Below are 15,238 nucleotides of genomic sequence, written 5' to 3' on the forward strand. Positions count from 1 at the left end.
CTCTCTCTCCACGTTCCTCTTTTTCTCCTCTACCGTCTCTTCACTTTTGTTGTTTTCTCAGTCTTTTCCCTCTTCTCTCTCCTCTCAGTCAATCATGGGTACTTGTTAAGCATTTCCTGTGTGCAGAGCACTGTCCTAAATACTTGGGAAAGTACAATATAATATAGTGGGTGGATGGTATCCCTGCCCTGAAGGAACTTACAGTCTACAGGCATAAAAGCATGAAAAGCAAAGTAGCCAAGTAGAAGGAGCGCAGGCAGGAGTCAGAGGATCTGGGTTCTAATCCCCAGCTCTGTCACTTCAATCATTCAATCAGTGGTGTTTATTCATTCATTCAATAGTATTTATTGAGCACTTACTATGTGCAGAGCACTGTACTAAGCGCTTGGAATGTACAAATCGGTAACAGATAGAGACAGTCCCTGCCCTTTGACGGGCTTACGGTCTGATCGGGGAAGACGGACAGACAAGAACAATGGCAATAAATAGAATTAAGGGGAAGAACATCTCATTAAAACATTAAATTTATTAAATTTATTGAGGGCCTACAAGGGGCAGAGCACTGTACTAAGCACTTGGGAGAGTACAATACAGCAAATTTGATAGACATGTTCCCTTTCTACAACGAGCTTCCGGTCTAGAGTTATAGTTGCTTCTCTACTGTGTGAGCTTGGGCAAGTCACTTACCTTCTCTGTGCCTCAGTTACCTCATCTGTAATAAGGGGATTAAGACTGTGAATCCTATGTGAGACATGGACTGTGTCCAATTTGACTAGACTGTAGGTGAGATTAGATTGTAAATTGAGAAGCAGCGTGGCTTAGGGGAAAGAGCCTGGTCTTGGGAGTCAGAAGTCATAGGTTCTAATCCTGGCTCTGCCACTTATCAGCTGTGTGACTTTGGTCAAGTCACTTAACTTGGCTGTGCCTCAGTTACCTCATCTGTAAAATGGGCATTAAGTCCGTGAGCCCCAAGTGGGACAACCTGATTACCTCGTATCTACCTCAGCGCTTAGAATAGTGCTTGGCACATAGTAAGTGCTTAACAAATATCATCATCATCATTATTATTATCTACTTCAGTGCATAGTACAGTGCCTGGAAGATAGAAAGCAATCAATAAATACCATTACAAAAACAGATAGGGGAAATAGTAGAGTATAAGGACATGTACAGAAGTGCTGAAGGTTTGGGATGAACGTCAAAGGGGTCTTTTTTTGCTCTCCCTTTTCCTCTCGCCTCATATCCATCATTACCTAAAACTAGTAAGCGACTTTTGCTCTAAATCCACCCCAGGCCTAATACATAGTCCTTTGCTGCTAAGAATTGGGTCTCAATGCACCAATTTAAAATGGAAAATGTTATAGAACATCATAATAGTAATAATGATAATCATAGTTGTGGTACTTAAGTGCTTACAATGTGCCAAGCCCTATTCTAAACTCTGGGGTAGAGAGAAGTTAATCCGGTTGGACACAGTCCCTGTCCCACAAGGGGATCACACGCTTAATCCCCATTTTGCAGATGAGGTAACTGAGATCTAGAGAAGTGAAGTGACTTGCCCAAGGTCACTCGGCAGACATGGGGGTGGAGCTGGGATTGGAATCCAGGTCCTCCTGGCTCTCAGGCCGGCGCTCTACTGAGCTGGTGTATCCTAGGACCAGTTCATTCACGGATCTGGTGTAGTAAACCATCTCTGGTGCATTATAGCGACGGCCAGAGAGACAGACTTGGTGTTGGCAGGCTGTAGTAATCGTTCTGCACCTGACAAGAGGCTGCATTGGGGACTGGGCCTGAACGTCTACCGGAAGGCACATTCGATAGGAGAGACTACTCAGGGAGTGGGTATTAAAGCGGGCACCTTTCCAAAACCCCAAAATAAGCCTAAGGCCTCCTTGGGGCCGTAGAGACAAAACTTCAGAAGGTGGGTGGAGGTGGGGAAGAGGCAAAGAAGCCTGGAACTAGACAGGGGTTCTAGCAGCTGCCTCATTCTCCCCCTGCTGAGAGAAACTCCCCATTCCATCGAAAAGATTGAAGTGAAGGTTGCGGGCGAGTGAGTAGATAGAGAAAAGGTGAAGGCAATGTGGCATTCTGGACCTGAGCCCATTTCCACCTGTGTCACCTCTGCCAGAGTCAAAATCTTTCCCAAATAGATTGGTCATTTGGGTCAAAAAATCAGGGATGTATGTTGAATGCAGAGTCCTCTATCAAATGTATTGTTCAGCTCATGCAAGATCACCTTTCTTTCCCTCAAGGAGCTTGCATTCTAATGCGGAAGACAAACAGGAATGATTTATTTTTCTCCACTTTCACACCTTATTGAAGGCGCATCTCCTCCAAGAAGTCTTCCTTGATTCAACCCTCATTTCCTCTTCTCCCACTCCCTTCTGAATCTCCCTTGCCCTTGGATTTGCACCCTTTATTTACCCCCAGGTTACTGTGGAAAGTTTTTTACTTAATTTTACCAGCGTGCAAGAGAGTGACACATACATACACTCGCTCACGCCACTTCACCAAGGGTCCTATACCAGTCTGTGGTCAAAGGAGCCCGGTCTCTCGATGCTTCTTCTTTCTTGCTTCTCTGCATGGCCTATATGTGCCTCCTCGCGATTCAAAGTGATCGCCTTTTATCTGCCTTAGGCGTCGCAGCTGGGGCCCTCATTGGCAACGATTGATTGGTCCAGGTAGAACAGGGAGAGAAAGCCCCATCTCCCTTCGTGCTCTTCCCTCATAGGCCAGCAATCACCTGTCTCAGGTAGAGCCCATCAGTGCCTTCGCCAGTCTCTTCGCCAATCTCTTCCTTGCTGTAGTTGTTCATGGGATCACAAACAGTCCACTAACAAGGCAGTTATGGGCTCACCACATTCCAGGGTGCTTATGTTCATAGCCATCAATTATTTATTTCTATCAATGTTTGTCTCCCCTTCTAGGCTGTAAGCTCAGCTGAGGGCAGGGAACCTGTCTACTGACTCCGTCATAGTACATAGTCTCCCAAGCATTTAGAACAGTGCCCTGCACGCAGTAAGCTTTCAGTAAATATGACTGATTGATTTGTACATATTAGTACCTAGGATAGTGTAAGCACTTAGTGAATATCATTATTAGGAACAGGTAGGATTCCAGGGTGGCAGAATGCAGAACCCACTTTGGATTCTGATTCATTCAGTTGTTGAACTGATTTGTCGATTTTCCGCCTTTGATGATTTTCCAGTTTGCCCGGTGAGGCGAACTTCTCTGTGCCTCAGTTACCTCATCTGTAAAATGGGGATTAACTGTGAGCCTCACGTGGGACATCCTGATTACCCTGTATCTACCCCAGTGCTTAGAACAGTGCTCGGCACATACTAAGCGCTTAACAAATACCAACATCACCATTCGGTAAACCTAAGAGCCCTTCATTTCCCATGTAAAGAGGAGCCACTGGAAGGTCACTTCAATTCCCAAAGTGGCAAAGCCATGAAAGTTGGAAACACGAAGGAGCTCCCCTAGAAGCCAGCCTGGGAATATTGTCAGGCCAAGCACATAGTAGCCTTTAGTTCTGGCTCAGATCCCTTTAGTGCAGGCCCCGTGGCCGTTAGCATTTGTAGCTAATAACTAATATAGCCGTAACACGCATTGGAAACAGGATTATGATCATTAGGCTCGAGAGAAACTATTCGTCGTTCAGTCACTTCCCCGGACGTGACAGGATACAGAGGACGGTGCGACGTCTAACCTCCTCCCCACAGAATTCCTGCCGGACGGGGTTTTCCATCCCGACCCCCCGACGAAGACCCTCGCGTGCAAGTGTTCGGGGTCTCAGCCTTCCTTCTGACGGCGAACTGAAGACCCTCCGAAGTGCGAGGCCGTGTCTTGGCTCGCACCCAGTTCCATCTGATTAGCCGTGTTTTGTGTTTGACTGAGCAGCTGGCTATTAATGAATTGATAGGAAATGGGCATGAGGCAGTGGCATTAGCGTGAGAACATCTGGTATTAAAATTTAGTAAACAGAGAGAGAAGGGTCTTTTGTGATCATTCAGATTCACTGAAAAAATAATAGCTGGGTGTCTTTGGGCTGTGCTGTCTGGAAAGGGACACCCCGATATCACCCTACGAAGCTTGGAATGAAGTTGAATAAGGTGAGATTGGAAGCTTGTCTTTTTGGGATTAGTGGGGAAGCAGGAAAGATGGAAGACAGGTTTTCAACAACGAATGATCTCCTCCACCCAGCTTCCATCTCCTGTCCCACACAGCTCAGGGCAGAGTCTTTACAGAATAGATGCTCAAATTTGTCCTCTGGGTATTGACCCTAATTCTCCACCGGCCTAAAAAAGCTGCCTCTCTGGAGCAAGTCGGTTATATTCTTCTCTTGTACCTTCCAAAGCGCTTAATTCAGTGCTCTGCACAAAGTAAGCGCTCGATAAGCACGATGGATTGATGGAGTCCGGGTCTGGGAGCTAAGCTGGATTCCAGACACCTTCTTTCTGGGTTCAGTGGTCAGCCTGGGGGGATTCATTGCTCAAAGCAAGGCGGGTCCAAGTTTGCATCCATTCTCCCCTCACTGTGCAGTCCAGCTGTCCGGCTGACCGGAGGATTCGTGTAACAATAATGTTGGTATTTGTTAAGCGCTTACTATGTGCCGAGCACTGTTCTAAGCGCTGGGGTAGACACAGGGGAATCAGGTTGTCCCACGTGGGGCTCACAGTCTTAATCCCCATTTTACAGATGAGGTAACTGAGGCACCGAGAAGTTAAGTGACTTGCCCAAAGTCACACAGCTGACAAGTAGCCGAGCCGGGATTTGAACCCATGACCTCTGACTCCAAAGCCCGTGCTCTTTCCACTGAGCCGTTGCGCTGAGGCCAAAACCAAGACCCCTGCCAAATGTCGTGTGCGACTGGACGTCCTGAAGGTTATGGAATTAACAGCAACTGAGTCTTTCCTCATTCCATCCAGCACTGGTATTTATTGAGCGCTTTCTGTGTGCAAAGTACTGTACAGGGTAATTAGTTGAGAGAATACAGCGCAACAGAGTTGATAGACACGATGCCCGTTCTCGAGGTGTTTAGAGTGGCAACTCCTTGAGGGCAGGTGATGCATCACTTAATAATAGTAATGATAGCGATAGTATTTGGTAAGTGCTTACTATGTGCCAGAGATTGTTCCAAGGGCTAGGGAGGATGCCAGCAAATCAGGTTGGACACAGTCCCTGTTCCACGGGGGGTTCACACTCTCAATCCCCATTTTACAGATGAGGTAACTGAGACCCAGAGAAGTGATATGATTTGCCCAAGGTCACACAGAGGACAAGTAGCGGAGCTGGGATTAGAACTCATGACTTTCTGTTCCCAGGCCTGTGCTTTATCCACAAGACCATAATTGTGCATCATCTAGCCTCACGGAATGCTAGAAAAATGATTGTGATTATCTAACACCAAGAGCAAGGGGAAAACATCAAGGGTGGTGCTTTTTGAAAGGAGAGGTTCTTGAGGTTCTTAAGGAACATATATATTTTACAGTGATTGTGGTGAGTCCTGGCTCTGGGATATTGGGGTTACAAGGGAATATGCTGAGGGGAAAAGAAGGTTGAGACTGAAAGTGGATTGAGTCGATGACATTACCGCCATTAACCTAAGTCATAACTAAAATTAACAATGTCAAGCTTTGTAGCTCCATTTTCTGAGCCAACACAAGACCCTGAAAAGCTCAGAAATATATGGTCCTTCAAAGGGCTCCGATACAGCTTGCGTCTTTTGGAGAATTTACGATCCGGCTGTAGAATGACAAAGGATAGGAAAGAGCAAGTCCCGAGGATAGATCCTTAGCCAGAAAAAACTCACCTTTTTCTTTTTCCAATTTCCAAGCAAGCAGAGTGACCTAGTGGAAAGGGCACGGTCCTGGAAGTCTGAGGATCTGGGTTCTGATCCCAGCTCCACCACCTGCCTGCTATATGACTTTGGAGAAGTCACCTAACTTCTCTGTGCCTCAGTACCTTCACCGGAAAACTGGGGATTCAATCAATACCTGTTCTCTTTCCTTCTAAGACTGTGAACCCCAAGTGGGAGAGGGACTGCGTCCAGCCCGATTAGCTTGTATCTATTCCCGGAGCTTAATACAATGCTTGGTACGTAGCAAGTGTTGGATAAATATCGGAAAATAATGATTTAATATTATCATCATCGTTATTACTACTATACTATATATAGGTACTCTGATAGAAAATACATAATCTGCCCAGAGGATCATCTCTGGGGCAAGACGCCTTTTCCCCAGACCCCACCTGCTCTCCTCAGTGTGCCTGGAAAGGGTAGAAATCACTCCGTTCTTGGGAAACTACAGCTGTTCCCTCTGAGAAATAATAAAATCCACCAACAGGGTGGCAAAATCCATAAATGACAACGAAAATGAAGTCATCAATGTGTTTAGAAAAAAAAACAAAACAAAAACAAAACACACATCCAGGTTTTAGATTTGCAATTTTCCTCTTCGGACGTCCTCATTGATTTGTTACAAATACTGTTAACCCTGTGTTCGGCAAATGGTGAGGACATTATCACTTGTGTTCTCATTTGTAATAAAACAGATTAACTTGCTGTGAAATTTTAACTAGGCTGAGACACAACAGTAGCTACCTAATGAAGCAAGGCACATTGCTGTTAAGTAGCTAAATAGATGCAGACTGATTACAAGCCTGAAAAATGGATCTGTTTACTTGCAGAGAAGAATCTGTTCTCTTGCTATCCATTACGTGAGGAGAAACTCAGCGTTACATTTCCTCTCAAACATTTTGCAATAGACTGCCCGACGATCGATAGCAAGGCTCATTTGGTGAGAAGCCGGTCTTGTTAACGGCGGCCTGACCCGTTGCTCCCCAAGAAGACCGGGTACCTCGCTCCGATTCAGAAATTGCTGGGTGCAGAATCCTCAGGCAAAATCATTCCTTGCACGGTTCCAAAATCTGCCGTCACTCTGGATATCCTACGATGAGTTATTTCAGTCAAGCTAGTGCCGGGTGTCACAGAAAATAGAGAAGAATATATTTAGAAAATATATATTTTCAGCCGAGATGATGCGGTAGTTTATAGCTTTTTTTTTTTTGGGGGGGGGGGGGGGATCCTGCTCGGTAAAAACTAGATCAGAGAATCGCAAGCGAGATTGAGCAGGATTGTGGCTTAGAGGTGATTTTGTTTTTTGAATTTTTGGGATATGTAATTTTCTGTTAATCCTCCTTCCAAAAATTTTAAACGAAACAAGGATTTTGGATATCACTGGACAGGGGATCATGACAGAAAGCAATCAGTGGTATTTGTTGAGTGTGTCTGATACTAATTGCTTGGAAGATTCAAAAGCGTTGATCGACAGATCGGTGCCCATGAGAAGTTAACAGTCTCGTGGAGAAGAAGATTGTTAAAATGAATTGTAAATAGGGAAAGAGGCAAAATATAACGATGTGTACAAAAGTGGGGGGTGAAGATTAGAATGCTTTGGGAGTTCAGGCTCAAGTGCATAGGTGACACAGAGGGGAGGGTGAGTAGGGTGGGGAAATGAGAGGTTATTCAGGGAAGGCTTCTTGGAGGAGGTATGGTTTTAATATAGGGCTTTAAAAGCAAGAACTACTCTTCCTTTGCTTTTCCAAACCAACAACTCTTAAGTGACGGAAACATTTTCCATTTAAGGGTGGTCTGTCATTCACCCCGGGTGATTTGTAATGATAATATTTGTAGTTATTAAATTAATCAGGTCCCACATGGGGATCGCAGTGTAAATAGAAGGGGGAACAGGTACTGAATCCCCATTTTGCGCAGAGAAGTGAAGTGACTTGCCCAGGGTCACACAGCAGTTAAATGGAGAAGCTGAGATAATAATAATGTTGGTATTTGTTAAGCGCTTACTATGTAGACCACTGTTCTAAGCGCTGGGGTAGATACAGGGGAATCAGGTTGTCCCACGTGAGGCTCACAGTCTTCACCCCCATTTTACAGATGAGGTAGCTGAGGCACAGAGAAGTTAAGTGACTTGCCCACAGTCCCCCAGCTGACAAGTGGCAGAGCCGGGATTCTAACTCATGATCTCTGACTCCCAAGCCCGTGCTCTTTCCACTGAGCCACGCTGCTTCTTTTAGATTAGAATGCAGATTGCTTGAATCCCAGGCCTGTGCTTCTTCCACTAGGCCAGGCTGTTTTTCTGTTTTTCTTAACAGTCATCTGGTTTGCTCAGTTCCTTTTCTGCAGTACTACTGGCCGGTTTTAGCCCTGAGCATTTGTTAAAATGAGGAATTTACTAAATTTCTTCTGCAAATTCCTAATTTTAGAATTCAGAGCCGAATCACAAACACAATACATTTAGACTGTGAGCCCGCCGTTTAGACTATGAACCCGTCGTTGAGGCTGTGAGCCCGTTGTTGGGCAGGGATTGTCTCTATCCGTTGCCCAGTTGTACATTCTAAGCCCTAAGTACAGTGCTCTGCACAAAGTAAGCACTCAATAAATACGATCGAATGAATAACTGGCTTGGGCACAGTCCCTGCCCCACACTGGCTCGCGGTCTTAATCCCCATTTTACAGATGAGGGAACTGAGGTTCAGAGAAGTAAAGTGACTTGTCCAAGGTCACACAGCAGACGAGTGGCAGAGCTGGGATTAGAACCCATGTCCTTCTGACTCGCAGGCCGGTACGCTTTCCACCAGGCCACGCTGCTTCCCAGTTTGATGTGGTGATGTTGGTTGGGTCCATGCCCGATACCACCCGGATCTCGGACGCGCCACCCCGGATACCCTCTTGCCCACCGCTCCTGCTTAACCATGGGGTCCTTCCGATTAGGGAAACAGGTGGCAAAAGCCGGACAGTGGCTGAAAATGAAAGCATCGGACAAAATGGCCGACTTCCTACTGGCCGAGGCTCACCCTCGCTGATAACCGGACCATCGTTGGCCCCAGCAGGGTCAGTCGGTCAGTTGTAGATGTAGAGCGCTTACTGTGTGCAGAGCACTGTGTTAAACACTTGGGAGAATTCAATACAACAATAAACAGACAAATTCCCCGCTCATGACGAGCTTACAGTAGAAGGCGAGGCCCAGTCGGACAAACCCCGCTAAGGCCGGTGAGTCCCCACCCAGCCAGGCCCGATTCTGGGATGAAACTCTGCCTGATTACGATAAAGATAGAAAACCGCAGTTGTGCCAAATTCCCCCTGGAATTTACAGAGTTGTTGGTTTCGGTCGGTCAGGCAGTAGTATTTATTGAGTGCTTCCTGTGTGTAGAGTGCCGCACTAACTGCTTGGGAGAGTACGATACAATAATAGACGGACACATTTCCTGCCCTCAACAAGCAGACAGTTTAGAGGGGGAGACAGACATTAATATGAATAAATAAATTACGATCTGTTTCCCAAAATGCTTTCATATCCCCCCTCTCAACTTGTCCGCCCAATGTTCCTGACTGGTAGGGAGAGAGGCCCGTACTTTTATCCTCATTTTATAGTTGGGGAAACTGACCCAAGGCCACACAGCAGGCCAGTGGCAGAGGTGGGGTTGGAAACTGGATCTCTTGGCTCCCAGTTGCACCGATTAGAGCCCGCACCATTAAAAAATTTGCCCTGTGATGAGATAACCTTCCTCATTATTGAACAGAGAACGCTTTCCTTGATGCATTTTGTATTTTGCTCTCTCAGAATTGTACCGTATCTCCCCATGAACCTAGATCTTCAGTTGAACATCCATTACGGATCAGTAAAACCGGATTAAAATCTATCTTCGTGTACTTTAAAATACTTTGAAAAAGCATAGTTTGAGGTCGCCCAATAGGTCTGGACTTGAAGTCAAACGATAGCTCGGTCTCGCTTAACACTTCATTCTTTAAAAAGTAGCAGTTGATATTATATTAGCATATGATATGTTATCTACTAAATTCAGAGACCACCCTTCATTTCATTATCATTATTAAAATGTAATTGAAAACCAAATGATTATATAAAAAATGCTAATTTAAGATTAATAGGTATATAATAGATATGCACATGGTTTTGAAAATCAGTAATTATCTCGTGACGTGTTAACAGCACCATGAAAATATTAACCTTGCACTGTGTGATATAAGTTTTGTTAGACAAAGACATTTTTCCTCCCGGGATTTTCAAATTGTTTGTGCATCATATTCAAATTAAGTGTAGAATAGGTCTCGCATATTTATAACACAACGACTTTTAATGTTCCGATCACCAAAATGCTGGTGTTTGGTGATGTATAATTAGAAAAACATTTGATTTTAGAAATTGGTGACTAATTGATTAAAAAAGAAATTGTACCCAACAAACGTGTTTTGTCTAGCTTAGTTTCAAAATAGTATTTCAACCATATGTGGCTCTATTTGATTACCCAACTGCTAGAATTACTTCTATTATCTTTCAGAATCACACTCTTTCACGCAATCACAATTAAGCGTTTCAGGATTGCACAGGGTGGTCTCCATAAAGAAGCCCCTACTCGGCTCGCATTTCTCATTTGCCAGCTGCAGTACGTCTAGATTTTTCAGGCTCGTTTACACTAATTTCAACTCCCGATAACTGTTTCCGTCTTCTTACAAACTGTGTTTACACAAAAAACACAAAAAAAAGGAATGGGGCTTCCTTGTCCCGGACCACCTGTTATTAAGGAAATGCTATGAAGTTTTCGTTCAACAGCTGCCGCACATTTGTAATGCAGGAGGGGAAACCGGGGGGCAAAATCTGCACCCTGACATAGAACAGAGAGGCCCCCGTTGTTTTCAGAAATCCCGACACTCAGTTCCCCTAGAAGTCCGCCCGCAACCCGACAACCAGGGAAGCAGTGTGGCCTAGTGGATAGAATATGGGCCTGGAAGTCAGAAGGACCCACATTCTAATCCCGAATCTATCTCTTGTCTGTTTGGTGACCTTGGGCAAGTCTGTGCTTTAGTTGCCTCACCTGCAAAATAGGGATTGAGACTGGGAGCCCCATATGGGTCATGGACTGTCTCACCTGATTAACTTGTGTTTATCCAAGTGCTTAGTAATAATAATGTTGGTGTTTGTTAAGCGCTTACTATGTGCAGGGCACTGTTCTAAGCGCTGGGGGAGATACAGGGTAATCAGGTTGTCCCTCGTGAGGCTCACAGTTAATCCCCATTTGACAGATGAGGAAACTGAGGCACAGAGATGTTAAGTGACGCCCACAGGCACACAGCTGACAAGTGGCAGAGCCGGGAGTCGAACCCATGACCTCCGACTCCGAAGCCCAGGCTCTTTCCACTGAGCCATCCTGCTTCCCCAGTGCCTGACACATATTTTGTTAATTTTGTTAATGAATTGTACGTCGCCTTGATTCTATTTAGTCACCATTGTTTTTACGAGATGTTCTTCCCCTTGACTCTATTTATTGCCATCGTTCTTGTCTGTCCGTCTCCCCCGATCAGACCGTAAGCCCGTCAAACGGCAGGGACCGTCTCTGTCGCCGACTTGTTCATTCCAAGCGCTTAGTACAGTGCTCTGCACATAGTAAGCGCTCAATATATACTATTGAATGAATGAAAGAATGCGTCTATCCATTGTTATGTTGTATTCACTCAATGCTTTTAATACAGTATTCTGCACACAGCGCTCAATAAATATCAACGATTGACAGTAAGTGTTTAACAAATACCGTTCAAACGAAAAGTAGCTCTGGCTTTTTGGCATGGCACACTGCTCTACTCTAGGCTTATTACAACACCGAGAATAAGTCGGAAGCTGATTTCTCAGTCGTTTTTTAAAGGTATTTATTAAGTGCTTACTATGTGCCAGTCACTGTACTAAGCAATGGGGGAGATACAGGGTAATCTGTTTGGACACTGTCCAATTCCTACATGGGGCTCACATCTCTTTTTACACATGAGGGAACTGAGGCACAGAAAAGTGAAGTGACTTGTTCGAGGTCCCACAGCAGACAAGCGGCGGAGCTAATTGACCAAGCAATCGATGAGTAATATTTATTGAGCGCCTAGTGTGGCACGAGCCCTTGGGAGAGTGCCTGAGCGATAGGAGAGATGATTCTCCCGTCCTGAAGTAGCTGGCTACCTCGGGAAACTCACAAACCTGGCCGTTGCCCTGACGGTGTGTGACTTTGTGCTTTCAGGAGCGGATTCAGGACAGCCCATCCCCGGCTCCTTCTCTGGAAGACAGCCACCGGCCGGGGAGTCATGCTTCTTCACATCAGAGCAGCAGCGTCTCCAGCTCTCCTTCCCAGCTAGACAACACACCGGATAGAATCGGTGGGTCTCCTCTGCGCCCGCGGCCAGGTCGGGGAATTGGGCAATTCTTCTCCTGTGGAATAAGTTTCTCCCCTCTCAGGATGGCCCCTGGAGAGTTTCCGGTACTGTACCAGTCTCGACTGTGGGAGGGCAAATCGAGCAGAGGCCTACCCAGCGTGGCTCAGTGGAAAGAACCCGGGCTTGGGAGTCCGAGATCAGGGGTTCGGATCCCGGCTCTGCCACTTGTCAGCCGGGTGACTGTGGGCGAGTCACTTCACTTCTCTGTGCCTCAGTGACCTCATCTGTAAAATGGGGATGAAGACTGTGAGCCTCATGTGGGACAACCTGATTCCCCCGTATCTACCCCAGTGCTTAGAACAGTGCTCTGCACATAGTAAGCGCTTAACAAATACCGACATTATTATTATTATTCCTGGCTTGGACAGTGGCTAGTGAGGGGAAGGCAGTCTGCTACAAGTCAAAACTCCCCTGTGCTAGGCAGCAGCAGCATGGGAGCGAGACGAGGGTGGAGACTCAAGTTTACCATGCAGAAGGAGGCAGTGGTAAACCACCTCTGTATTTTACGAAGAAAATGCTACGGATACGCTACCAGAGCAGTTGCAGTTGGAGGTGGGGTGTTCTGGGAGAGATGTGTCCACTGAGTCGCTATGGGTCGGAGACGACTCGACAGCATGAGACAAGAAATGATAATGTTGGTATGTGTTAAGCGCTTACTTTATGCAGAGCACTGGTCTAAGCGCTGGGGTAGATACAGGGCAATCAGGTTGTCTGTCCCACATGAGGCTCACAGTGTTAATCTCCATTTTACAGATGAGGTCACTGAGGCACAGAGAAGCGAAGTGACTCGCCCACAGTCACACAGCTGACGAGCGGCAGAGCCGGGACTTGAACCCATGACCTCTGACTCCCAAGCCCGGGCTCTTTCCACTGAGCCACGCGGATAAGTTTCCTTCCCTCAGATATGGTATCCACTGAGCACTGACTAAGGGCCAGGCACTGTGCTAAATCCCGAGGTAGATAGAGGATGGCTTGGGGCAGCCATTTTCCCTCCTGAATCATAATCTGGACGTAGGCGGATGGGTCGGTCATCTTTTTTTTCTTTGATGGTATTTAAGTGCGTCTATGTACCAGGCACTGCTCTGGTATAGATGCAAGCTAATCAGGTTGGACACGGTCCCCGTCCCACATGTGGCTCACAGTCTTAATCCCCATTTTACACATGAGGTCACTGAGGCGCGGAGAAGTGACGTGACTTGCCCGAGGTCACCCAGCAGACAAGTGGCAGACCTGGGATTAGAATAATAATAATAATCAGGGTCCTTGTTCAGCACTTACTATGTGCCAGGCTCTGTTCTAAACACGGGGGTCGATACAAGTTAATCAGGTTGGACAAAGACCCTGTCCCACATGGGGCTCATAATCTTCATCCCCATTTTACAGATGAGGTCTCTGAGGCCCAGAGAAGTGACTTACCCAAGGTCACGCAGCAGACAAGTGGAAGAGCCAGAAATAGAACTCAGGTCCTTCACATTCCTAAGCTTGTGCCCTATCCACTAGGCGATGTTGCTTCTCATCTCTCAGGTTCTTCCTCTCAGACAACCCTAGTGTCAGGGTTGACCGAGGGGCTCGTTTGTAAATCAGCGGTCACACGTTATGCAAAGTCTCACTAAACTTCATTGCTTATACCTGTCCTGAAAGCGGATGGCCCAGGAAAGCAATCTATCAGTCAGTGGTATTTATTAAGCACTTAATGGGTACGTAGTGGAAAGATCATGGCTTTTGGCTCATGGCTCAGTGGAAAGAGCACGGATTTGGGAGTCAGAGGTCATGGGTTCGAATCCCTGCTCTGCCTCTTGTCAGCTGTGTGACTGTGGGCAAGTCGCTTAACTTCTCTGTGCCTCAGTTACCTCATCTGTAAAATGGGGATTAAGACTGTGAGCCTCACGTGGGACAACGTGATGACCCTGTATCTACCCCAGCACTTAGAACAGTGCTCTGCACATAGTAAGCGCTTAACAAATACCAACATTATTATTACACAGCACTGTCATAAACGCTTGGGAAAGTATAGTAGAACAGACCTGAATTCAAGGAGCAGAGAAGAGCACAGGTCTGGGAGTCCTGGGACCGGGATTCTAATCCTGGCCGGCTAAAATTGGCCAGACACTTAACTGGGCCTCAGTTTCCTCACTTGTAAAATGGGGATTAATTACCCACTCTCTCTCTCCTTTAGATTGTGAGTTCCCTGTGGGACAGGGACTGTGTCCAACCAGCTTATTTTGTAACTATCCCAGTGGGCTTGGCACAGTGCTTCACCTTCTCCTCTTCTTCCTCCTCCTCCTCTTCCTCCCTGCTACCAAGAGTCAGCCAATCATATTTATTGAGCACTTACTTTGTGCAGAGCACTGTACTAAGCCCTCGGGAGGGTACACTAAAACGGAGTTTGTAGACACATTTCCTGCCCACAACGAGCTTCCAGTCTGGAGGGGGAGACAGACATTAAGACACTTCTGCCATCAGAAATGATCTTTATAACACCCTCTTTTGCACCTAGAGAATCAAACTTCTCTCATTAACCACTTGTGCTCTCTTCACAGCTAATAGTATTTTTTAGGTACTTTCTGTTTACCAAAATGCTGTGCTAAGAACTAGGGTGGATACTAGGGTGGATACAACTAGTTGATCGATCAATCATTAGTGTTTGTTGAGCACGTTCTGCAGAACACTATATTAAGTGTTGGGGAGAGTAAGGTAGAGTTAATATCCCCGCCCTCAAGAAGCTTATATTTAAGTGAGGAGACGGGGAGATTTAGAGATGACAGATGTATAAAATGAAATAGATGATCGATCAATCAATCAGTGATATCGATTGAGCGCTTACTGTGTGCAGACCACTGTACTAAGTTCTTGGGAAAGTAGAATACAATTCTCTAGAGGTTTTTTTATGGTTTTCTTCAAGTGCTTACTATGTGCCAGGCACAGTACCAAGTGCTGGGGTTGATC

At 46.0% G+C, this 15,238-nt stretch overlaps 1 protein-coding gene across 2 annotated transcripts in view; it reads left to right on the top strand.

Moving 5' to 3' along the window:
- DACH2 (dachshund family transcription factor 2) overlaps positions 1–15,238 on the top strand; it is a 448,249-nt gene that overhangs the window by 345,893 nt on the left and 87,118 nt on the right. For both annotated transcript variants that reach the window (XM_029067347.1, XM_029067346.1), the window contains one exon: positions 12,100–12,235. In XM_029067347.1, the coding sequence (XP_028923180.1) occupies positions 12,100–12,235 (136 nt within the window). The remainder of the gene's footprint in view (positions 1–12,099; positions 12,236–15,238) is intronic.

The sequence above is a fragment of the Ornithorhynchus anatinus genome, chromosome 6 (assembly GCF_004115215.2).
Source record: "Ornithorhynchus anatinus isolate Pmale09 chromosome 6, mOrnAna1.pri.v4, whole genome shotgun sequence".
NCBI lineage: Eukaryota > Metazoa > Chordata > Mammalia > Monotremata > Ornithorhynchidae > Ornithorhynchus > Ornithorhynchus anatinus.